This window comes from Chlorocebus sabaeus, chromosome 14, assembly GCF_047675955.1.
Source record: "Chlorocebus sabaeus isolate Y175 chromosome 14, mChlSab1.0.hap1, whole genome shotgun sequence".
Classification (NCBI taxonomy): domain Eukaryota; kingdom Metazoa; phylum Chordata; class Mammalia; order Primates; family Cercopithecidae; genus Chlorocebus; species Chlorocebus sabaeus.
In genome coordinates this window covers 26,390,910-26,416,946 of record NC_132917.1, presented here as the reverse complement: position 1 = coordinate 26,416,946, position 26,037 = coordinate 26,390,910, and the positions used below count along the sequence as shown (strand labels likewise).

The 26,037-nt window shown below is 52.5% G+C and overlaps 1 protein-coding gene across 1 annotated transcript in view; it reads right to left on the bottom strand.

Moving 5' to 3' along the window:
• Positions 1-3,738: 3,738 nt before the first annotated feature.
• KCNK3 (potassium two pore domain channel subfamily K member 3) overlaps positions 3,739-26,037 on the bottom strand; it is a 43,668-nt gene continuing 21,369 nt past the window's right edge. The window contains exon 2 of the mRNA XM_007971201.3: positions 3,739-9,548. Within this exon, the coding sequence (XP_007969392.3) occupies positions 8,647-9,548 (902 nt within the window). The 3' untranslated portion in view covers positions 3,739-8,646. The remainder of the gene's footprint in view (positions 9,549-26,037) is intronic.

Here is a 26,037-nt window from a genome sequence, read left to right as displayed (position 1 = left end):
AAGGGAAACTGCTCAGCTTCAGCACAGGAAAGGCCTGGCTCAAAAGGTAACAGGCCAGGCATGATGTCTTACGCCTGCAATCCCAGCACTTTGGGAGGTGGAGGCGGGCGGATCACCTGAAGTCAGGAGTTCAAGACCAGCCTGGCCAACATGGCAAAACCCCATCTCTACTAAAAAAACAAAAATTAGCCAGGTGTAGTGGCAGGTGCTTGTGATCTCACCTATTCAGCGGGCTGAGGCAAGAGAATTGCTTGAACCTGGGAGGCGGAGGTTGCAGTGAGCTGAGATTGCACCACTGCATTCCAGCCTGGGCCACAGAGTGAGATTCCGTCTCAAAAAAAAAAAAAAAAAAAAAAAAAAAGAAGGTAACAGGCACTGATTTTTTCTCTTGTCTTGGAATTTGCCACCAGAATGCACAGCCAACGACGAAGAGATGCTCTCAGTTCTCCCCAGCCTGGATAACTAAAAGAAGAGAAGGAGGATCCCTCTAGTTGTGGGTTGTCAGCCTCGGAGAGGAAACCTGGCAGAGTTGGAGCTGCAGGCTCCCAGGGATCACTCATAGAAACTGCAGGAAGGGGAGATGGCATCTTCTTCTCAGGTTGGATGTCTACTTTGAAATGAGCTCACTGCTCTGCTCCCAGTGCCTATTTGAACAAGGGCAAAGAGCATGGGGAGAGGTGGCGAGGGTCCCTGGGGGCCATCTCACTCCCATTGTCCTTCATGTATTCCATAGCCAGTGGTGACCTGGTTATGTGTTTCCTCTTCCAGGAAACAACAGCTGTGGGAGAGTGTTGATTTGGAGAGTCAGCCTGGTCAAAGGCATGACCTTTTCCCCAGGAACCTTGGTCTCCTCCAGCCAAAGGGCAGAGGGCATTGGCTGAACATTTTGCTGCCCTTGGTCCCGAGTCTAGGCTCTGGGCAGGGTTTGCTCAGGAGATGTGGTGAAGTGGGTGAAGTGTTCCTAACTCCTGTCTCCTTTGGATAATGGGTTCTGTGAACCATGTCCACCTGGGGCTCCTCAACCCATGGGAACCTGCCCAGCAAGCTGGGAGGCCGGTGAATAGCAGGACACTGCTGGCCCAGAGCTATTGTGACTAGGCTGCAGCCCTGGCCCAGCACATCTGTCACCGCGGAAATGTAATGCCTGTGGCTCTGCCCAGTGCTTCACATACAGGGTGAATGTGCAACAGTCCCTGCTTGCAGGACATCAGGTCTTTCTAAACTGTAGTTTTGTAATCTGTAAAACAGGGGTATTAATCCTGACTTAAATCACAGTGTTGTTCTTTTTTTGTTTTTGTTTTTGAGACAGAGTTTTGCGGTTGTCACCCAGGCTGGAGTGCAATGGCGCTATTTCGGCTCACTGCAACCTCCGCCTCCTGGGTTCAAGCAATTCTCCTGCCTCAGCCTTCTGAGTAGCTGGGATTATAGGTGCCCGCCACCACGCCCAGTTAATTTTTGTATTTTTAGTAGAGATGGGGTTTCACCATCTTGACCAGGCTGGTCTTGAACTCCTGACCTCAGGTGATCTGCCTACCTCAGCCTCCCAAAGTGCTGGGATTACAGGCATGAGTCACTGCACCCAGCTCCACAGTGTTGTTCTGATGACCAAATGAGAAAGTGATGTGAGAGCTCTGTAAATGCAAAATGCTGTTAAAATGGATTCTTGAGGGGGTGCTGTTCACTGGCCAGAGAAGGTCATGGAGGTCAATTCCATCACAGTCCTTGCCCTAAGGGGCTGGCACCACCCACAAGGCCCTCCCCTGCAGCTGGGAGACTGAGGGGCAGGAGTGTGAGTCTCTCTGTTTGTACAGATGTGGATGTGGTAAATTTCCAGCATCAGAGTGACTCAACCTCAGAGATTAGCAGTTTTCATCTGAAATCAGAGTCAGAGAAGGCTGGGCCCTTACTGGGGTGTGTGTGTGTGTGTTGGAAAGTTAGGCTATGTGGATACTAATTCTGGCTACACCATTATCTCACTTCATGACCTTGAATATGTCACTTCCACTCTGAACCAAAATCCCTTCCTCTGAAACAGAGGAGCTGGAACAATTAACTGAGTGTGTGTGTATGTGTGTGTGTATCTTTGCAACATTTGAGAAAAGATAATGGCTGCCAGGCGCAGTGGCTCATGCCTGTAATCCCAGTACTTTAAGAGGCTGAGGCAGGCAGATTACTTGAGGTCAGGAGTTCAAGATCAGCCTGGCCAACATGGTGAAACCCTGTCTCTACTAAAAATACAAATATTAGCTGGGTGTGGTGGTGGGCACCTGTAATCCCACCTACTTGGGAGGCTGAGGCAGGAGAATTGCTTGAACCCGGGAGGTGGAGTTTTCAGTGAGCCAAGATCACACCACTGCACTCCAGCCTAGGCAACATAGCAAGACTCCATCTCAATAATAATAATAATAATAATAATAATAATAATAATAATAAAGATGCTGTTGTTCCAGCATCAAGGCTCCTGCCTCGCTGGGCAAGAGGAAGGTACTGAGTCCATGACAGATTGAACTTTTCAGAGGTTACCTGAGAAACAGAGTCATTCAAACTTCTTACCTGAATCCAGCTTTGGGATTGAGAGGGGGCCACAGCTTTGTGCTGCTCAGTGGAGATGGTGATGTGAGCTGCAAGGGAGGGAGCTTGGCTTGGTCACTGTCGGCAGTGCCTCTTTCTTCTGCCAACATGTCTGTCCTAAACACATCCTTCCCTGGCCCTGGACAGCCCTCTCCTGCCTCTAGCTTCCTGCGATAAATTATGGGAAGGCTACTGGGCTTGCGGGTAGGGAGAAATGCTGAGCCTGCAGAAGGAGCTAAATGGTCCTAAATGTGGGAATGTGAGGGCCTGAGGTGGAATAGGATTTCTTTTTTATTTTTTTATTTTTTTAATTTTTTTGAGACGGAGTCTCACTGTGTCACCCAGGCTGGAGTGCAGTGGCACGATTTTGGCTTCCTGCAACCTTCACCTCCCAGGTTCAAGTGATTCTCCTGCCTCAGCCTCCTGAGTAACTGGGATTACAGGTGCACGCCACCACACCCAGTTAATTTTTATATTTTTAGTAGAGACAGGATTTCTCCATGTTGGCCAGGATGATCTCAAACTCCTGACCTCAGGTGATCTGCCCACCTCTACCTCCCAAAGTGCTGGGATTGTAGGTATGAGCCACTGTGCCCGGCTGGAATAGGATTTCTTAGCTCCAGTGGAATCTGTCATCTTTGAAGGATGACATCATTAGATTACAGCGTCCTCTCTCACTGAGGTTCTGAATAAGAAATGACCACATCATAAATAGGTCTGAACTTCTGCCAAACCTTTGTTGAAGATGTGGATCATCATGGGACAGTACACAGCAGGTGGGTAAGAGCATATGCCTTGCAGCCATTGGCCTGTGTTCAAATCCCTGCTTTGCCAGCAATTCACTGCCTGATATTGAGCAAGTGGGCTGCTTTAAGCCTTGGTTGAATCTGGCATGTAATTGAGAATAACATATGTATTTTATATTGTTGTGGTCTTCACTTATAGAAGGACTTGCAAGCTAAACTTCTTTTATAGTTTAGTGTGGGGTGAGGAGGAAGGATCAGCCTTCTCTCTTCATCAGTGAGATTTCGATAGATCAGCATTTCCCAAAGCGAGTGCTGTGACATACAGGGCTTGGAGAGATGTCATGCAAACAGAGGCTCTGGTATTTGGAATGAGTTTGGGCAGTGCTGGGTTAAGCAGGGGTAAACAGCATCTTTGCTGCAAGACTTTTCATAACCTTTATTAAGCTAAGATGCCTTGTGAAGCTCCATGAGTGGTGATATTGACAGCATTTTCCCAAATTCATTTGACCAATGAACCCTTTTTTCCACGAGACACGTTTTGAAAAGAATTGTCGTTCCATCCCTCTTTCTGTCTTGGCCCCCGGAAACTTCTATTTCCATCTGATGCTCACCCCGAGTAACCAAATCAGCGGGGAGCTGGGTATATTTATACCCCACCTCCACTCTGCTGTGCTGGTTTTCTATTTTTGTTTTGCTGTACATATATCTTTTAGTGCAGGATGCCTCAGATGCTGTGTGGAAATGAGGGGGGTGGGGATGGCATCATCTGGAGAGAAGGAGCCCACGCTAGAACCTCAGGCAATTCTGAGATCTTAGAAGATGTGAGCAGGGACATGGGTGCGGTTCACCACTGCTCTGCCCAGCTGCCACAATGCTGATCACCCCTAGGGAGATGGGGATAAATGCAGCCCCTTAGGAGACTCCTCCCAGGTCTGTTTGTAAAGTATATCCCAGGCGATGAAGAAAGGAGCGCAAGTGTCACCACGTTTGTGTCCTGTAAGCACTGCTTAAGAAAATAAGAGTCACCTTTAACTGGTCATTGCCAACCTCAAAAACAAGCTAATTTCTGCTATTGTTGCATTTAGGTGTTTTAAGAAAGACAGAGGCAGGTGAGCCAGGGCAGTAAGCCTCAGATTTTGATGTAGTGGCCTTAGGAGTGGGTGAGCCAATGGCATCTAAGCCCCCTGAGGGCTGCAGGCCAACAAGGAGCTGCCAGGAGTGCCATCACAGGAGGGCTGGCTGTGTCCTGCTTCCAGAGGCAGGGAGTGCAGGTGCCATCATTTCTTCCTTTTAACTCTGAACCCCTCATCAAAGGTTCCCTCTCTGTATCTTTCAGTTGACCTACGCGGATAAGGCGGGGGGCGGGGGAACTGGGAGAAAGTGTCCATTCTCCCACTCCCTTTATTTCTCCAGTATATTTCAATCTGCCGGTATTAAACCAATAGCAGGTAGAGACATCAGTTTAGTGGATTGTGACCAGCATTTTATAACATGTAATGGAACAGAATGTATTAGAGTCACTGGCTGTAGCAGGGTTGCTAAGAATCCAGCTGTGGGATTGAGAGGGGGCTACCTTTTGTGAAAGGTAGGCAGATAGATAGGCATGGAGCTAGATAGGTATGGAGCTGTGTGCTATTACTGTGGATTATACTATATGAAGTTCGGGCGTTGCTGTAGCTGACCTGGGGAGCTGGCACCAGATGGGTAAGGTGGGTCTGCTCTCAGGGTCTGTCCTGGGCTCTGAGGCCCAGTCCCAAGCCTGAGGTGTCCTTCTAGACCCAGAGAAAAATGTACCCCAAAGAAAGGTGCTTGTGATGCACTCTCCTTCAAAGACATATGTTTTAGTCAATCAGGCCACTCAGCCAGGGGCCCCTATTGCAGGAGAAGGAATCCATACTCCTGGCTGACTGGGAGGTACCACTGTCAGCTGCGGTGTGTCCAGGTGGACTCTGCAGGCTGTGTGAGGATGGACAGCACTGGAATAGGAATCCCCAGTTCTAGTTCCTAGCCTAGGTCTGCTACTCACTGCTGTGTGACTCAGGCAGGTGATTTGCTCTCTGTGGGCCTCAGTTATTCGTGTACAGGGGGACAATAGGACCAGGTGATTTCTAAGGTGCTTCTTACTTAATCTGTTCCAGGAGGACATTAAGAAAATCTGGATCTTCTGTGAAATCCCAGAAGGGAAACCAGTGTCGCCCACAGGCCAGCGAGACCATGGCGAGTCAGCTAGGTATGTTATTTTATTATTATTATTATTATTATTATTATTATTATTATTATTATTATTTTTAGACAGGGTCTCACTCTGTCACTCAGGCTGGAGTGCAGTGTTGTGATCTCAGCTCAATGCAACCTCTGCCTCCCGGGTTCAAGCGATTCTCATGCATCAGCCTCCTGAGTAGCCGAGTAGCGGGGACTGCAGACACGTGCCACCATGCTCAGCTAATTTTTGTATTTTTCGTAGAGACGGGATTTTACCATGTTGCCCAGGCTGGTCTTGAACTCCTGACCTCAGGTGATCTGCCTGCCTAGTGCTGTGATTACAGGTGTGAGGCACTGAGCCCAGCAGCTAGGTATGTTTGAAGACCCCGGCAGGGGAGGGGGTGGGAGATGGCTCCTCCCTGGCAGCAGCAAGGGCATACGATGACAGAGGCAGCTGGAGCCTGAGCCTGGTCTCCGTGGATAGCATTTATTGGGCGCCATTCTCAGTGTGAAGACAGATAGGCAGGAAGAGCTGAGGGGAGGCTGTGGCAGCCACGGCCTTTGGAGTCCAGGGGCTGCCCGGGGTGGGGGTGTAGGCGTGAGGACATGGTCACCCACACATATTGCATATTCTGTGGCAGTGTGCCCAGGCATAAGGCATTGGGGAAGCAGAGAGGCTGCCTGCAGTGAAAGGGAGTGGGGGAAGCAACACTGGCCTTCCAGGTCCCTAGGAAAGACCCAGCAGAGACTGAACAGTCCGCCATGCTGTGCCCCACGGCCATTCTGCACCCTTCCCCACCTTCTCTCCGCAGCTTTGGTTGTGGCTCCCTCGGGACTGACAGGACAGGACCCTTCGAGGGCAGGGTCACACACAGGACAGAGGTAGCCAGCACTGCCCCCCTACCCCCAACATAAACACAGTGGGCACCTCCAGGTCCCGGGCCCTGCTTTCCTGGCACGTGGGCAGCCATTTCCTCCACACCGAGACGGGACTCACAAGCAGGGTAGACTTCTTCCCCCTAGGGGTCCCCAGAGACTAGAGGATGCAGGTGGGGGCCTGAGGCTGGCCACCCTGTGGGTGCTGTCCTCCAACTTCCCTGAATGCCATATTGGTCAGCAGTGTTAAGGAGCTGGCAGGGGAACAGCATGGGAAGGCAGTGTTGCGGGAGGACAGGTCCCTCATCCACCCCTTGATGTTGTCCCAGTCACTATACCGGCTCCAGTTGTGGGGCCCCAAAAGTGAGCCTCGAGCATCACCTTCGCCAGCTGCATTCCATCTGGGCTTCTGGGTTGCAGGTGTGGTGGGCAGAGGGCATCTCTGGTCCATACCCTGCCACCTGGGAACGGTGTTTCTTGCTGCAGCCTCAGCTTCTCACTAGTTACTTGGGACACAGGCACCAACAATGACAATGGTGCCAGGGATGATGTCCCATAGGATACGCCTGCCAGCTTTCTTGGCCTCTCTGCCCAATTCCCAAACTCCTAGAGCCCCAGATCCTGGCCTTTCTGCCATGGCAGGTAAGCCCTGCTTACCTCGGTCCCAAGAACTGCACTGTTTGTAAGTATGCACCCTGGTGACAAAGGCCCCTGGGCTGCCTCAGGAGCGCATTCAGAGCCGCTGCCTCCTGACCAAGAAGAGAAGAGGCTGAGCCTCAGCAGTGCCCTCTGACCCGGGACTTCTGATTCTGGTTTAAAACCCAGGTAGCCACACAATGCCAGGATGTACACTGCAGGAGCTTTGCTTTCAAGAGCAGGCCAAGCTGGAAGAAAATAACACTTCAGCTAGGAACAAGTAGGCTGGGCTCTTGTCTCCCTTTGCCATTTTTTTTTTTTTTTTTTTTCTTTTTTGAGACAGGGTCTTGCCCTGTCACCCAGGCTGGAGTACAGTGGTGCAATCAGGGCTCACTACAGCCTCGACTTCCCAGGTTCAAGCAAATCCTCTCACCTGTCTCCCAAGTAGCTGGGACTCCCAGGCACGTGCCACCACACCTGGTTAATTTTTTATTTTTTGTAGAGATGGGATCTCGCTGTGTTGCCTGGGCTGGTCTCAAATTCCTGGGCTCAAGCAATCCTCCCACCTCAACCTCCAAAAGTGTTGGGAATACAGGTGTAAGCCACTGCACCCAGCCCCCACCCCTTTGCCTTTTACTTTCTGGTCATTTCACCTGTCCAGGCCTCAGTGTTCTCATCTGTAAAATGGGGGTGAGAACTCCTGCCCTGGTGACCTACGTAGGCTGTTGTGAGACTCAAAGGAATCAGTGGCCAGTATAGAGTTTTCACAGGCTAAAAATCACTCGACAAATTTAAGAGTTGGGAATTGTCAGCAGCGGCTGGGGATGGTGAGTCTGAAGTTTTCTGTTCCAGATTCTAAGGGCAGTGTCTGGAAGGCTGAAGTCCTACCTGCTATGAGAATGTGGCTACAGGCCAGTTAGTTTGAACCTCCAGTGTGACCATTCTGCAGACTGCCAGGCCACTGCCTCCTGCCTCCCGGCTGGCCCCTCCTGCTGCCTGCCTGTCCCTCCTTCTTTCTGTCCTGCTTTTTGGGGACCAGCTTTAGGGACTGCTGGGTTTCCACTTTCTCCATAACTGCAAAGCCATGCAAAACAACACGAAGGGAGGTTGAGAGACACAGCTGGGGATGGGGATGGGGAAGGGGAGTGGGACTGAGTGGGGGTGACTTGGACAAAGACACCCTGGCTTTTGGAACCAAGGGAAGGTGGGAGACCTAGCAGGACAGAGGTATAAATAGAGATGCAAACGTACACGGAACATGAAGTCCCCTCTGGAGGTGGGGGTCTGGGTACCAGCAGGGTCTCTGAGGACTGGGAGCTTCTTAGATTTTCAAAGGGAAGGGAGGCTCCCAGCTTCTGCCTTCCCTCCCTGACCCCACCAAGTTTCACATTTCTCGGAATTTGCAGGGCTCCGATGGGGGCCCCAGGGGTCCTCAGAGCCCCGCCTCCTGCCGGCTGGTGCAAGCAGGCACAGTCGGAGATGGGGGTGCTGGGGGAGAGTGGTGAGGGATGTTGTGGGGTGTCCCACTGGGCAGAAGGCGGCAGGGGCAGTCTCCTGGCCTCCCAGCAGGGGTCCCCCGCCCGCACCCCCAGGTGCTCCAGGCCCCTCGGGGCAGTCACACGGAGCTCCTGCGCTTCATGAGGCCGCGGAAGGTGGAGAGGCTGTGCAGGCCCGTGGACACCGAGCTGATGGCGGAGCGTGGCGCCCCGCTGCACAGGCAGCGTCGCGAGGGCGTGTCGCTGTAGCGGCCGCCCGCTCCCGGCGACGAGTGGCTCTGCTCCACGCACGTGTCGGACGTGGAGAGGTCCCGCGGGATGATCATAGGGATGGAGTACTGCAGCTTCTCGCGGCTCTTGTACCACAGGCACGAGCACATGGACTGGAAGTGCAGCACCTCCGCGTAGACGTTGCGGAAGCCGCCGCCGCCCGCTGCCGCGGTGGACGAGGCGGTGTCTGTGGTGTGCGCGCTGCCACCGCCTCCGCCGCCCCCCGCCTGCCCGTTGCGTGTGAGCAGCGCGCGGTGCTCGGCGTCGCGCTTCTCGTCCTCGGCGTTCATGGTCATGAAGCGCAGCACCACGAGGTTGAGGAAGGCGCCGATGACCGTGAGGCCTGTAAGGATGTAGACGAAGCTGAAGGCCACGTACTGCGGCTGCGTCTGCAGGGCCTGGTCCTTCTGCAGCGCCACGTAGTCGCCGAAGCCGATGGTGGTGAGCGTGATGAAGCAGTAGTAGTAAGCCTGGAAGAAGGTCCAGTGCTCGTAGTGGGAGAAGGCAGCAGCGCCGATGCACAGCGTGCTGATGCATGAGAAGAAGCCGATGAGCACCATGTTGGCCATGGACACGTCGGCTCGCCGCATGCCCAGCCCCTTCTTGGCGCGGTGCAGCAGGTACCTTACCAAGGTGTTGATGCGCTCGCCCAGGCTCTGGAACATGACGAGCGTGAGTGGGATGCCCAGCAGCGCGTAGAACATGCAGAACACTTTGCCGCCATCCGTGCTGGGCGCTGCATGCCCGTAGCCTGGGGGAAAGCAGGGGAGAGGAGAGAAAGCACACGCTATGGGGCTGCCCTTCCAGAAACCCTCTTCTCCCTCCCCCTCACCCCGCCACCTTCCCCACCTTGCGGGTCTGGGCCTACAGTGACGGGCGCTCCTTGTCTCCACTCACTGGGCTAGGCCCTTGCTCATGCTTTCTATTGTACTCTGTGACACCTGCAGAAAGTATGTAGGAAGGAAGAAATAGGGAGGGCTGCTTGGGAGCAGAGCAACCGTATTTGAACTCGAGTCCGTTTGACCTCAATGACTGGACTGTTTTGTATGCCTAGAGAAGGGGTGGCCTGAGTGCTGCTGAGAACTCGTCCAGAGGCACAGGGAGAGTGTGAGGGCACAGGTCATCTGGGATAGCTGGATTCTAGCTCAGTGTCCTGGGCTGCGGGCGTGCTCCTTGTCCTCTCCATGCCTCAGTTTCCTTGACTACAAGGTGAAGTGGTTGCCCTGAATGGGTTCTGACATCCTGTGATCCAGTGTACAGGAAGGGAGACTGAGGCAGGGCTGGCTTCTTGGTGAATTCCTTGCTGCCAGCCAAAGCTTATGTGGGGTTGGTTGGCAACGAGGGCCCTTCAGTCTCCCTGGGGCAGCTGCCCACTGTGCCGGAGGAGAAAGGAGACTGCCTGCCCCTGCCCGCAACAGCTGGATGAATGAGTGTTCCGGGGTCCTCATCAGCCTCCACTTGGAGGCCCTGGGGTCATCCTCTGTGCTTGGCCTGATGTAGGGTCTGTCCTCATGGGGAAGTGGTGTGACCCTTGGCAAAGCAGGAGCCCTGGGGGTCCTTCCAGGTGTGTTACTATCATCAGCCAGATAACCTCTCTGTACCCCGCCCCCACCCCGGCCCACCCTGAGCCAGGATCAGGGCAGAGGCAAAGGTTCCCTCTGCACCAGCCATTCAAAGGCCTAAGTCAAGAATTCTTCTGGCTACCTGGAGGGAAAATGAACCTGGATGGGAACTCATCCCTAGTGACAGGGCCCTAGTGGCTGTGTGACCCTGGGCAAATTACTCCCCCTCTCTGAGCATGTTTCTTCATTTGTAAAGTGTATTTACTGGTGCTGGCCTGCTTCTTTCGCTGTTGAGATATTTACTACTTTTATTAATAGAATTATGATAATAACATGATGCTGGCATTTTCTTCCCTTCTAAGTCTTATCAAATCTTAACCAAATCTTAACTTATCAAATCTTATCAAATCTTAACTTCTTCCATGCAGTCCTCCTGGATTCCTCACAGCTAAAAGTGATCTCTGCCTTATTTGAGTGGCACTGAAAATGTTCAGCTTGTAATTCCAGGGCCAATATTACCACCACCCCGTGTCCTCCAGGATCCCCAATGACATAGAGCTAAACACTAGCTTTGGGGGTAAGGGGTAGCACTGATGGACCTTGTCACATTCCTCTCTCGCTTCCACCTCCACGTTGCCAGCCATACCTGTGGAGGCCCAGAATATGTTTGATAACTAAATTGTAGGGCAGGATACTGTGTGACTCTGTCCTGGACTTGCGCTCTCTCTCTCTCTCTCTCTCTCTCTCTCTTTGTGTGTGTGTGTGTGTGTGTGTGTATGTGTATGATTTCTCTGAGCCTTAGTTTCCACATCTATAAAATGGGGTTAATAATACACTTGCCTCACAGGACTTTGGGGAGGAATATGTAAGATATTGTGTGTAATGCACTTAGCTCAGAGCCTGGTGCATTATCAAGCACTCAATAGTGGCTCCCTGTGATTAACAATGAGTGAAGTGCCAGATTACTCTCATGTTTCCAAGAGAGCAGCCAGGCTCGAGGGCCACTCAGTTCCAGGAAGACTGGCACCTCTGTCAACCCAGGGCCTTTTGGATCTTAAAGCTCAGGGAGCTCTGGGGACAGCTGCTTGGGGCTGCCCTTAGAACCAGCTCCCCTGCCCCCCTCCACAGCGTCGGGCCAGTAACTGTGTCACTGTTTGCCAGGGACCCAGACAGCTGAGCTGTAGAGCCACTGTGTGTGGGACGTCTGTGCTCCAGCAGGGTGAGAACAGATTGTGCCCGCCAGCTCGGCCATGGCAGCCAGACCACAACTCACCTCGACAACTGGGCAGGCCCTGAGCCAGAGCTGCTTCTCATCCCGTCCTTCCCTGTCCCCCAGGCCGGCACTACTTTGTGGAGAGGGGAGGGCATGGCACCATGGATGGGGCTCGACAGGGAGTAGGGAGCGTGAACATAGCCCCAGCTTGGCCATGTGATAGCTGTGTGGCCTTGGGCAAATCCCTACCCCTCTCTGGGCTCACTTGCCTTTCCTGCACTCTGCAGGATTGAGCTAGAGCTATCACCCCCCACCCTCGCTGCCTGCCAGAGTCATCTGCAGGAGCACAGGAGAGACTAGGCATTAGAGCTCTTTGGAACCTGTGGCTTGCAAGATGGAAGCGGCGGTGGTGGGATCTCACAGGGGAAGGGTGACCTGAGAGCATGGGCCTGGGGGCAGGGCCATCTGTGGGGTCAGGCAGACATGTACCACCATCAGGGACCCTCACTCCCTCTCTGCCACCACTGCTCCCTTGTCCTGTGTTTGTCATAGGCTGTGACTTCCCTGGGCCCACCGTCTGTTAGTAGAAGCCAGTGCCCGCCTGTCTGGCAGCCTCACTGCCCAGTGTGACTATGCTCACAAAACCCCCAGCTTCAAGGAGCTACACATCCCTTCCTTGCCCTTCTTTTGCTATACCCTGCAGCCACCCCGGAGACCCGTCCTCATCCCACACCCAGCCAAGCTGGCCCCTCCTCTCCACAGTGCTTCCCACACTGCCTCGTGGCCCTCCTCTGCCTCTCCTACCCCAGCCTGCAAGGACCCAGCTCCTCAGGACCCAGCTTCAGCCGCAAGTGACAACCCCTTCCTCTGCCCTTCATCCTGTTGAACTTAGTGACTTTCAAAGCAAATGACACATCCAGGCTTAACCAGAGGCTCTTATCCCAGGCAGCACCTTACGCCCCACCACAGCCACTGCCCTGGCCAGGCAGCCCTGGCCTAGATGTGCCTCCTCTTTGGGGTCAGATGCCCCCAGGGCTCAATCTTACTTCCTACTGCAGGCTGAGGCTTAAGAATAATAAGTTCTTACCCTTCAGATATATTTTTAACTTAATCCTCAAAAACTTCTTACAAGGTCACTATTATGACTATCTCCATATTACAGTTGGGGTCATGAAGTCCAGAGAGGCCTTGGGTGTCGGCCAAGGCCACTGGGCCTTTCTGACTCAGCATTCATTCCGGTACATGGGAGCCAATGCATCACCCAGGAAGGGCGACCAGGCCGGGAGGCCTTGGGAGGAGAGCATTTCACTTGGGCATCAGCCTCAGGCGTTGCTCTGAGCCGGACGCAGCAGAGGTGGTAACAGGAGGGCCATGCTCAGGCAGACAAACGCTTCTCCAAGTACCCGGCTCAGGGTGCCCCCCTCCCCATCGCCTGTCCTATTGTCACTGGGTGAAAGGGCAAGGGAGTGTGAGGACCTGCTGACGTGGGCGCCCAACTTGGAGGGGTGCCAGCTGGGTGGAGCCACTCCCAAGGGGCCCTGGAGCTTCTGGGAAGTAAGTGGGAGTTTGGCAAGACCCGTCTGCCTGCCAGTAGGCCCGCTGACTGCCTGGTCTTTGCCCACATCGGGCTTGGCTTTATGAGGCAGGGGGCAAAAGGTGTTCTCTATCTTCTCTTCTCTGTCCAGCCCTTTGAGTCTCTGGGTGAGGGGCTGCCTCTGTCCTTCTGTGGCACCCATGCACACACAGGCTTCTCTCTGGGGCTCACTCTCTGAGGACCCTCTCTCGCAGTACCTGCTGGGCTGATCAGCCAGAGCACATGTTCTGACCAGGAGACTCTAGCCACTGTCTCTCAGAAAACGACCAAGACCATCCATACTGCCTCCTCTCCCAGCCTCCTTTCCCTGAATCCAACATAGGTTTTAAGGTTCTCAGAGCCAGAAATACCCTTAGCCATCATTTGGTTCAGTCTTTATGTTGTACAGATGAGGAAGTGGAGGCCCAGAGAGGAAAGCAATCTGTTCAAGGTCACACAGCTTGTGAATGCCAGAATCAGGACTATAACCCCAGGACACTTGGTTCTAAAACCAATGCTCTGTCCACTGCCTTCCAGCTCAGGTATGACCAGAGTTGTGCCTCTTCATTCGATCATGGCCCAGCAGCTCCTACTTGGGAGCAACTCAGCTAAGAGATGGCCTGGGAACCTGGCTGGAGGCACAGAATCCACTTAAGGAAGCCAGGTGACTGGATATAAAAATTAATTATTAGTGTAAATATTTTAGGGCAGCAGGAAAACCGAGAGATTGGAGGCAAACCCTGGGCCACCTCAGTTCCTCTGTTTTCCTCCCAGAATCGCCAAGGAGGTCAGAAACTGTCTGAAGCTATCTTCCAGGGAGATGTAGGGTGGGGATGGTGGTATGGGCATGGGATTGGGTCTGGTCCTCCCTTTTACTGGTCTTTCTCTCCCTGTGGCTTATTTCCTTCTATTTAAAGCACAAGTTGCCACTCTGAGCCCTTGTTCATGGCCTTGGCTGGACTGGGCTTGGTTGCTTGTTCCTCACTGGTCTCCTATGCCTGCTAGCTTGCTTGCCTGACCTCCTACCCTTGGCCTAGCTGGCCACAGCCTTGGGCAGAGGAAAGAGCATGGGGCTGGGAGGCAGGAGCTCTGGGGTCTGACCTGACCCTGATCAAAGACAGCTTTGTGTCTTGGCAAGTTCCTTCTGGGCCTCAGGTTTCCTCATCTGTGACATGGAAGATAGGGCAAGAGATGAGGTTCCCACCTTTTCCCACTGCCTTTTATTATTTTCTCTGTTCACTCACCCATTCATAGAGTCAAAATTTTGGAAGATTTTGTTTATGGAGTTCGATGTGGTGATCAGTGCAGTGTGGATACTCTGCAGAGCAGGCACGGAATAAATCATTGTTAGAGCCATAATTAATTTCTTTCTCTATCAAAATTAATTAAGAACACATCTGTCAGTCAGAACGTCTGATTAGCCTGAGATAATTGACTCTTGGAGACAGAGTTCAGTTATTGTTGTATGTTTGAAATACTGAACACAGAGAGAGGATCTCTGAGGTTTAGTGGAGTAGAGAAGATCACAGGCTCTGAAACCAAACAACTTTATCTTTAGCTACACTGCTTAATCCACTGTGCCTCAGTTTTCTCATCTGTAAAATGGGAATAATGAAGTACTGACTTCATAGACTTGGTGTGGGGACTTGTTTGAGTTCATAGACTTAACATGCTTAGGACATTGAGATCAATAAATATGAATTATTAATATGAATGTTTTGGGGAGCACCAAGATTTAATGATCTTTAAAGTTCCTTTCTGTGCCAACATTCTATGATCAGTGTTTACTCAAGTCATTTTTCTGAAATACCAGTTCCATGGAATGTTAGCAACTGTTAGATGAGAAAAGAGTTGCTTGGTTCAATTAAATTGGGGAAATGCTGAATTTAACAGGATTCACCATCATTTGATTTGAGCCTAGGCTTTCTCAGGGCTATGTATGTGTTTATGTGCAGGGTCGATCAAGGCCGGGAAAAGGTGCCTGTCTTCCCACTTCCTTGACTGTGGAGCACTTTTCTCATAGTGCACATTACCGAGCAAGAGTTCCTGGGAGCACAGTTTGGGAAACACTCCCGTGCAGCATCAAGAACCTCTAAGGTCCTTCCCCCAGGTCTCTGACGTTATGATTCTTTGATCTCCTTCTCTGGGTGGCCCAGCCCTTCTGTAGATTAAAAAGCGCAGCCCTTGGCAATGCCGGCTGTGCCTGTCTCTAGGCTGACCTAGTTATCTAATGTAAATAGGCAATGGCTGGGCTAATGTTTGTCCTGAGGGAAGATGGATGAGGGACCTGTGGCCTGAGGCGCCCAAAGGCCGTGAACTCTGGGCTGATGCTGAAGTGCATGGGTGCATGGGTGACCTCAGTGTGGCTTGGGCCTGGTGCGGCAGCCAGAGAGGAGTGTGGACTTAGGGGAGACAGAGGCAGCTCTGGGGGCTGCAAGACACAGGCAGGGCCCTCAGAGGAAGGCTGGGCTCCCCTGCTGGATGGCAGAGGGCAGCTGGGCTCAGAGGGCACCTAGGGGAGGGCCCAGGAGGAACCAGCTCAGGGGCCTGAGGCACAGACAGGGAGCCGCCCCTCAGAGTGGGGATGGCAGCAGCGTGGAGCCAGGAAGTGGGACTGCAGGCTCTGAGGGAGCCTAATTGGCATGTTAAAGGAGATGAGGTGGAAGGAGCCCAGCTTCTGTGCCCAGGTCCTGGGGGAGGAGAGGACGGAGGGGCTGCAGCTTGGTGTAGACAGGAGGAGGGCGCAGGTGCTCTCCCTCCTCCTGTGAGATGCAGCTCAGGCACTGCCTTTCCTGAGAACCTTCTGGGAACCTTCTGTGGGCAATGGAGGGGCCTCTCCTCCCTCTGCCCTTCTCAGGCCCCCACTCTGTATTTGGGCACTCATGTCTACAGAGGAGTCCTACAGGACTGGCTTGTCCCGTCAGTGTCCAGCACAGGTCTGGGGTGAGAGGGCTACAGAACCCAGAAGCTCCAGTTCTGGAGGACTCTGAGGTCTGAGATGGTGACAAGAAACCACCCCTTAGACACCCAGGACGGGGACCAGAGGTGGCCCTTGGCAGGGGGGCCTCGGGTGACTCATAGCTCCTGCCTTCACCGTGGCCTCTAGCCCCTTCAAAATGAGGTCAGCTTCAAGGTTCAGAAGGAATCCCCCTGCACTGGGTCTGCGCAAGCCCCTAGCTAGGCCTGGGAACCACCGGGTCTCATGGAGCTGGGGTGGGGTGGGACCAGTGTACAGAACGGGGTCTGGAGTTTGTCCCTCTTCAGGCCAGAGCTCCTGGGAAGGACAGTTTTGAAGCACAGCACCTATCTGCTATCTGCTTCCTCTGCCCTGCCTCTTCCTGAGGCCTCTCTTCCCTTCGTCCCATCTCCCGTCCCAGCTCTTCCCCCCAACTACCCCCAGCAGCTTCTCTCCCTGCCCCATACTTCCTCCTGGACTCCCCACTCTTGGGCCCACTGCTCTCTCCTCTCTTGCCTTGAGCGGTCTCCCATCCACAGGTGGCCCTAGTACTGATTTGGGGGCCTTTGATGTAGGACAAACCCCCAAAGCCCCCATCCCCCACCCTCCTCAGGCCCATGTGTGATGCAGGGAGCTCAGAGGGAGGGTGCTGGTGTCATGGAAAATCCCTGCGGCAGCCAAGGTCAGTGTTTGCAGACACAGCCTGGCTTAGAGCCAGGCCTGCTTCCCTGGCCAGCTCCTTCTGGCCCATCCCAGAGGCCGGCTTTGTGCAGAGGCCCTCAGAGGCACCCCAGGGCTGCTCTGGGTGCCTGGGGATAGGGACCTTAGGAGCTATCAGTACTGCTGTGACAACGTAGTTCAACCCACTCTTTTTTGTTGTGTTTTGTTTTGTTTTTGAGACAGAATCTCGCTCTGTTGCCCAGGCTGGAATGCAGTGGCACGATCTCAGCTCACTGCAACCTCCACCTCCTGGGTTCAAGTGATTCTTCTGTCTCAGCCTCCCAAGTAACTGGGACTACAGGCGTGTACCACCATGCCCAGCTAATTTTTGTATCTTTGGTAGAGACAGGGTTGCACCATATTGGCCAGGGTGGTCTTGAACTCCTGATCTCAAATGATCCATCCGCCTCGGCCTCCCAAAGTGTTGGGATTACAGGCATGAGCCACAGCGCCCTTCCCTCCACCCGTTTTATAGATGGGTAAACTGAGGCTGAGAGAGGAGCAGGGACTAGCTCAAGGTCACAGAAACTCAGTGACACAGCTAGGACTGGAATCCAGGGCCCTCATGTCGTCTTTTACTGCCCCATGCTACAGAAGGGAGCATCCTGAAGTCTGTTCTGATAGGCCACGGAATAACAAAGGCTGGCTAAACACTTCTGTTACACAAGGGCTAGCTTGAGGTTGTGCTGGACTTGAATTGGTGATGTAGCCAGCAGAAATAGACCTAGACGATCTATTGATGAGGTCCCTGACCTCAAAACACTTTCCATTTGGGATTGAATCAAATGAAACCCCTCAGCTGAAGCACTTTGAAAACTTCAGTGCCCTGTATAAAACAGAGGTTATTATTACACAAATTATTAAAATGCATGGCAAAGGTGGGAAACATTTTAGGAGGGATTTAAGACAGGCTGAAGGAGGGCTGGAGATAGAGACTTTGGTTGGGGTGTCAGGGTGGGCTTCATGGAGGAGGTGACATTTGCTCTGAGCTCTGAAGGGTGGATAGGAAAGGCAGGGTTCCGATGAGGGGAGCTACTGAGGCAAGGATACAATGTTAGGATGACACGTGATGTGCTAAGGTCAGAGAAAATAGACCTGCATGGGACTGGTGGGTGTGCTCACACATGGGAATGGGGTGGGGGCCAGCGGACTCTCTCAGACAGGCAGCTGCATGATACGCATCAAAAAGCTTAGAAATGTGTCTACCCGGTGGCCCTGTGTTGCCACTTCTAGGAATCTCTGCTCGGAAAATAACCAGAGATCAGAACAAAGATTTATGAACAAGCGTGTTTATAGCAGCATTTTCATTGTGAAAAATTGTAAACAGTCCAAATATCCACCAATAGGGTTTGGTTAAACATATTAAGGTATATTTATGTGATGGAATATTGTGCGACCATTACAGTGCAGTTCTTGAGAAGTCTCTTGATCACATAGAAAACTACCACAGCATGTTAAATTAAAAGGGTAGGAGACAATGCTTTCTGTATTATGGGATCCCACACTAATAGGAAAATATGAAAAATGTGGCTGGGCACACTCATTCATGCCTGTAAACCCAGCACTTGGGGAGGTTGAGGTGGGAGGATCACTTGAACCCAGGAATCCGAGACCAACCTGGGCAACACAGTGAGACTCATCTCTAGAAAAATCAAAAAATTAGCTAGGCATGGTGGTGTGTGCTTGTGGTCCCAGCTACTCGAGAGTCTGAGGTGGGAGGATCACTTGAGCCTGGGAGGTTGAAGCTGTGGTGAGCTATTATCACACCACTACACTCCAGCCTGGGTGACAGAGGGAGACCCTCTTTCCAAAAAAAAAAGTATATACACATATACATTTTGTATGTGTACACACACATATACAGCTGTAAGGAAATATTCTAAAGCTCACATAGCTTATCTCTGAATAATGGGATCACGATTAATTTTAATTTTCCTCTTATAAATTCTACACTACAAAAAACCCATTACTTTTGTAAGTAGAAAACGATGAATATTATAAACCTAAAACCAGCACAAGTTCTTCCGGCGTTCTCGGAGCAGGAAGTACGGTTGAAAAGTGAAGACTGTCAGGGTGGGAAGGGGCCAACATTTGAGAAGCTTTCAAGGGTAGGTTCAGGAATGGAGTCTTCATTTTAAGGCAATGAGGAGCCATGGATGGCTCCTGAGCAGGAGAGGGCTGTGCTCAGAGAGATATTAAGCTGAATGCCTGGCATCCCTGGGCAGGGGCATGGCTGTGGGAGATGGCAGCAGGAGGATCCACTGGGGGCCTCTGCATGGTCTAGTTGTCAAGTGCTCAGGCCTGAGCTAGAGGGAAGCGGAGGATCCAAGAGTTTGGGATGAGCGGAGGAGGTAGGGGCAAGGGGCTGAGAAAAGAGAGGCGAGGAAGGGGCGAGGGGAGGAGAGTGGATGCGCAGGGTGTGGGATGCCCTGCATTCATGGGTGAAACTGTAAGCCCCACGAGGACAGGGGTTCTCATCTCTTTTGTTTGCTACTCGATCCCCCACACCCGATAGGGGGCTTGGCACAGAGCTGCCGCTTCATCAATTTCTGTTGAATGAGTGACTGAGGGAGAGGGAGGCATCAGAGATGAGCCTGAGGTTTGAACAGAATGGAGACAGAGAGGATAAGCAGTGAGGCCTAAAGGGGGCAATGCCACACCACCAACCAGTTATCCTGGGGGTCCTGGGCAGGGCCCTGACCTGGGGCTGGTGGGGCCTGTTCTAAGCCAGCCACCGAGCCAGGTGCCATGGCCTGGGCCTGTGGCCTGTCTGCATCCTCATGACCAGCTGGACAGGGCATCTGTGAGCTCAGAGCTTCTAACAGATTGGATCTGGTGGGGTTTTAATTAAATGAATCCACCAGGAACAGCCTGGCATTGAGAAAGGAATTCCACAGCACAATTTAAAGTGGACTTGGCCCTCTTCGCGGATGGCTGAGGTGCCAGTTCTCCCCCCACATGCTTTTTTCAAGGCCCTGTCCATGACGCTGGCATCTGGCTGGCCCGAGTCTTACACATTTACACGCCCGGCCTTTCCTGTTGAGCCCATTGAGGAGAAACAGGGGTGTGTTGGCATCTCCTTGCCACAATCCCCAAAAGGGAATGAGCTACTCCCTACTGGAAGCCCTGTTGGGTCTGAGGAGCAGCAGAGGCCAACCTAGGTGTGGGCCCAGAGTCTGGCTGCCTGAAATCTCACCCTGTGGGCAGTGTTATGGGGGCAGGGCGGGGCCCAGAGGGTGATGGTGCCCAGGAATTACAAAGCACTAGGAGTCAGGAGGCCTGGCTACCATCCTAGTTCTGCTGTTACCTTGCTGTATGACAGGGGTCAGCAAACTGTTTCCTGTAAAGGGCCAGATAGTAAATACTTTAGGCTTTATGAGTCTATGGTCTCTTGCAACTACTCAACTCTGCCATAGAACCAAGAAAGCAGCCATGGATACTATGTGATGATGGGCATGGCAAATGTAGCGTTCCAATAAAACTTTATTGACAGCAACAGGTGGTGGACCAGATTCAGTCCATAGGCCCTAGTTTGCTAAGCCTACTGCAGTGTGTATGAAGCCACGTCAGCTCCCTGAGACTTATATCTGAATCAGTTTTCTTATCTTAATTTTCCTACCTTCAAAAGAGAAGTTAGATTAGAAGATCCCTAATATCTCTTCTTCCCTGAAAAGTTGTATTTTAGCATTGAATAAATTTCTAGTTCCTCCTATTCCATGTACCATGCAGAGGCCCCGAGGAGAGGGGCACATTTTGAGCAGGGTCTGGTGCCTAAACCTGGCTGTGGACATGGTGTCAGCACCTCTTGGGAGGGCCCCTTTCCACATTTCTGGACACTGCTCGTGCTGTTTGTTCTGCCTGTTGGGCTTCTACTCCTCTATCAAAGCCCATTTCAAAAGTCACCCCTCTCTGAAGCTTTCCCTGATCTCACTCACCTAAACAAATCAGTGCTCCAGGGGCCCTTTGTTCATTACTCATCATCCTTCAAACATTCCTCCACTCCAACCAGCAGGTGTTTTTGAGTTCTTAATATGTGCTGTGCTCCGAGTTCTAGAATAATAATCCCTTGTATTTCATTTGTGCAGGACCTTATCATTTACAAAGTAATCTCTATACATTCTACTATTTGCGCTTGCATTGCTATCCTTTAGAGGAGGTGCTATTATTCCTATTTTACAGATGTGGAACCTGAGGCTCAGAGAGACAGTGTTTTATCTCAGGCCGTAAGTGCTAGAATCAAACTTGAAATTCAGAGGCAGTTTTTTTCTGCTGCACTTAGCTGCCCCGGGACTCTTCACACCAAGATGGAAGTCAGAAGACCTGGAATGTGTGGTTCAGTTGTGCCGCTGCGTGATCCTAGGCAAGACGCTGCCCCTCTCTAGGCCTTGAGCGCTTCCTCTGGGACTTGAAGAAATTAGAAGATGTTCATGAGGCCCTTCAGCATTCTAGGACTGTGGGCTTTCAGAGGGCCACGTTCTCTCCCCCAAACAGTGGAGACTGCAGTAGTTTCAGTCAAACAAAGGCCACTGGGAATGTCAGCTGCCCAAAGCAATGACACTGGGCATTTGGGTGTGTGCCAGACTGACAGTCCTGGTGGGCACTGATCAGATGCTGTGGAGAGGGTGAGGGACCTAGGGCCGGCCTGGCCAGCCCAGCTCTGATTGTAACATTCCCCAGCTGAAGCGGAGGGGCAGACAGAGCTAGGTGGAAAATCCCTGACCCGGCCCCATACACCCTCCCAGCCCTCAGGGGCACGTGGAGTCAGGGAGGAGATGGCTATGTGTCTCTGCCTGAGTCTCTCATGCTGAGACAAGCCAGAGCATTTGGGAATCATGTTGGTACCCAGCTTATCCCCTGCTCCCTGCCACTCATCTCATGCTGGAGACCAGGATCCAGGGGTCTTGAACCTTTGCTTTCTTTCATTTATTTAGCTGCTGTTGCTTTTTATTTTGGGTCTCATTTTGTCCTGTAAGTCTGGATGCAGAGGCTGTGGAGGGCAGGGGTACTGCCTTGTACTTCTTAGTGGCTCAGTGCCTGGCACACAGCAGCTAATGGTGGTGGTAACAACAACAGCAGCAGTAGTAATAATAAAACTCACATTTATTAAGCACTTGTATTCCAGACACTGTACACTGTACTAAGTGCTTTCTGCTCATTATTTAGTTTCCACAAAAATTTTAGATGAGTGTTATGTCCACTTTGCAGATAAGAAAACTGAGACACAGAAAGTTTCCATGACTCATTCAAGCCCACACAGTTAGTGAATGTCTGAGCCAGGGGACAAGTTCAGGCCTGTCACCTTGTCTAGTCTAACTAATGTTAGTTGAATGGATGCTGAATTCTGGAAGGTAAGTGCCCTGGCTTTTCAGCCAAGGAGACTGGGCTGAGTGAGTGGCTGGTGATTTGGACAAGGCCACACAGGTATGTGGCCTTCAGGGCCTCTGGGCTAGGGCCCAGGGATCAGGGTCCATGGCCCATCTTAGGGGACCTTGATGCATCCCTCCTTTTTTTTTTTTTTTTTTTTTTGAGAGGGAGTCTCACTCTGTCACCCAGGCTGGAGTGCAGTGGCATGATCTCAGCTCACTGCAACCTCTGCCTCCTGGGTTCAGGCAGTTCTCCTGCCTTATCCTCCTGAGTAGCTGGAATTACAGGTGTGTGCCACCACTCCTGGCTGATTTTTGTATTTTTAGTAGAGGCAGGGTTTCGCCATGTTGGCCAGGCTTGTCTCCAACTCCTGTGATCCACCTGCCTCAGCCTCAAGTGATCTACCCGCCTCGACTCCTAAAGTGCTGGGATTACAGACCGGAGCCACTGCATCCTGCCTACATCCCTTCTCTTAAGGTTGTTCTGCAAAGTGATGGCCTGGGGAGGGCAGGCAGGCGGGTGCTCTCTCCATCTCTGCTTCCTCTTCCTTCCTGCCCAACCCCTCCCCACAGCAGTTGGGCCTGAGAGTGTACTGGGTCTCCACAGAGGACCCATCCACTGGCCTGAGCCAAATGGCAGGAGGCTGCAGGCTGAGGCTGGCCACAGGTTGTTGGGGGCTCATGGCCAGCCCTGGAAGAAGACACCCCGCCTCTGGCAGAGGCAGCTGTGGCACCTGGGGAGGCTGAGCGGGAAGCAGGGTCCCCAGGGAGGCTGCAGCACTTGGCTCGTCTCAAGAATATCATCTGGAAAATCAGCAAGGCGAAAATGACTTTATTCCCTCTTAGCTTGTCTTAATTAATTAATTGAGCAAACATTTCTTAAGCACCTACTACTCTGTGCCAGGCACTAGACTAAGTGCGGGAGAGGATGCAGAGACAGGCCAGCTGGATCTTGCCCTCTGGGAACAGAGACTTGTTGAGAAAGGCAGGGAGGTCTTTGCACTAACTCTAGAAATCTGAAACTGTTCTAAAACAATTGCCAGCAGACAGGTGAGAAATGGCTCTGAGCAACGATTGGCCCCAGGATATACTACGTCTATGCCAGAGGGGCCCCTTCGGTGAAGGCGGGACCCAGGAACCTGGAAAGGGAGCCAGAAGGCCTGGGCATCTTGCCAGTGTTCCTGTGGCTGGAAGCATGGCATTTTCCACTTCTCACAGCCTCGGAAGATGACCCTGGACACCTGAAAACATTGTTCAGGGTTGGTGTGAACACCTGGCTGGTGTGCAGAGCTGCTTGGCACTGCTTGTCACTACAGATTGGAACATGGTCAATGTCTGAGGCTACACTCTCTCTTTTCCTCCTTCTTTCTTTATTTTCTGGTTTGTTTGCCACTTACTATTTTTTAAAACCAACTTTTAAATTTTAGAACAGTGTCAGATTTATAGAGTTAGTGCAGTGCAGAGACCTCCCTTCCTTTCTCAACACTCAGCACCTCTCCTACGTTGATGCAGTGCTAGCTGCTGTTCCTCCCCCTGCACCTTGCCTTCCCCCAGGAAGCCTCCTTCCTGCTGTGGCCCCAGGAGCCTCCTCTGCTCTCCCCACGTGACATCCATCTCTGCCACTCGGTGGGCCTCTCTTGGCAGGCACTGGCTGGCCTATTTACCCATCTCCTTATGCACAGCGGTGCCTCTATGAGCAAAGCTCCTTTTAGTTGAGTCTGCCTACACAGCACGGGGGATGAGGGCTGGCTCACACGGAGGGGTGCTGGGCACCGGACAAGCCTTTTGGGAGGTGATCAGGGCTCAGGCCTGGACCCCTGGGGGGTGCTCTCCTGCTGGCCTCCCCCGTGTGCAGCTGAGTCTGGGCTGCAGGGGAGGAATGCAGAGGATGGAGTGTAGAAAGTAAGGGCGGGAAAGTGAGGCATTCATGCGCCGGAGTGGAGCCCGTGCTATGGGAGCCTCTGCGAACAGTGGCAATGGTGGCAGGGAACCTGGATGCCCTCACATTTGCTATCCCTAATGTTCCCCGTGACCTGAAGGTGGCTATGATGTGCTCCTTTTTGATGGAGAAACTAAGGTTCAGGAAGGTTAGGCACTGCTGGCCCAAGGTCACACAGATAAAAATTGGCAAAGGTAGGATTCAACCTTGTCTGACTCCCTTAGATGTCCCCAGGACCACTCCCTTTGTCAAAGCACATAGAAAGTACGTCCAACAGGCCAGCATCCCAAGATCGCTGTACTCCGCTCAAGGCAGAACCTGGCCTTGCAGTCTTGGTGCCCTGCATACAGCAGGTGCTCAAACTATATGAGGATGGAAGAGGCCTTCCTAGCCAAAGCCCCTCTCTCCTGAGCCAGCCCCACCCTGCTTTCTGCCAGGCAGATGCACCCTGAGGTTGGGTAGCCAGACCTTTCTGTCCTAGGGATGCGTCAGTGTGGCCCTGAGCTAGACAGAGCAGGAGGTGAGGGGGGATGCTGGAGTGCAGGGGTCAGGGCTCCAGGCTGTCTGTGGCAGGCATAGTTGCAGGGCCTGCCCGCTTCTACCTCTTTGGAATTGTCTGTCCTACAAGAACCCTAGTCAAGGGTGTACCTAGGCAGCCCCTTTGTACCGTGTCACCCTGGCACCAGAGCAGATTGGACCAGGATTGGACACCTGGGCTGAGAGGACTTGGCTGGGCTTAGCAATTCACATTCTCTCTTCCAGGAATTGTGATGCGGGGCCGAGGGGCTGGGTCAGCTGTGAGGGGCTGAGCTGCAGGGTTAGAAAGAGGTGAGTCCTAGCAGGGACCAGGGTGAGCCAAAGCCACATGCAGGTCAGTTACAGGGGAAGAGAAGTCCGAGAATGGCAGAGCAAGGCAGAGACAGGAACAATGCAGCTGAGGGATGGGATGGAGAGGCCTGGGCTTCTGCCTGCTGGCCTTTGACATTGGCTGTGTGGCACTGTTTCCTTTCAGAAGTTCCCTATACTTGCTGTGGTCCAAAGGGGCACCGTGCTCTCTCTATGCCCCAGCCACTCCAGACGGAGGGCCCCAGTCCCCAAGCACTGCGTCCCAGGGGTCCCCAGCATAGCGAGCAGTGCAGGGCCATTCCTGTTGAATCCCTGTGGCTCACTGGGAGGGGTGGTGTCCATTCAACAGTTGGGGGCACCAAAGCCTGGAAAGATTGGGCGTGTCACCCGCAGTTGCTGCTCCTGAGCTGGACCTGGGACCCCAGCCTCTTGATTCCAGGCCTGCTGCTTCCCCTCCACCTACACTGCCTCTCTGAGCCCATCTCTTGCTAGGCGGCTGGGTGAGCTTGGGATTAGAAGACAGCATGTAAAATAACATGTCCAGTACAAGCTTGGCATGTGGAGGGTCTCACAAAGTAGGAGCTGTTATTAACAAATGCATGTTTCTTTCTTTTTCTTTTTCTTTCTTTGAGACAGTTTTTGCACTGTTGCCCAGGCTGGAGTGCAATGGCATGATCTCGGCTCAGTGCAACCTCTGCCTCTTGGATTCAAGCGATTCTCCTGCCTCAGCCTCCAGAGCAGCTGGGATTACAGGTGCCCACTACCACGCCCGGCTAATTTTTGTATTTTTAGTAGAGACAGGGTTTCACCATGTGGGCCAGGCTGGTCGCAAACTCCTGACCTCAAGTGATCCACCCACCTTGGTCTCCCAAAGTGCTGGGATTACAAGTGTGAGTCACAGCACCCTGCCCTTTTTTTTTTTTTTTTTTAAGATGGATTCTTACCCAGGCTGGTGGTACGATCTTGGCTCACTGCAACCTCCAGCTCACTGCAACCTCTGCCTCCTGGGTTCAAGCAATTCTCCTGCCTCAGCCTCCCAAGCAGTTGGGATTACACACGCAGCTAATT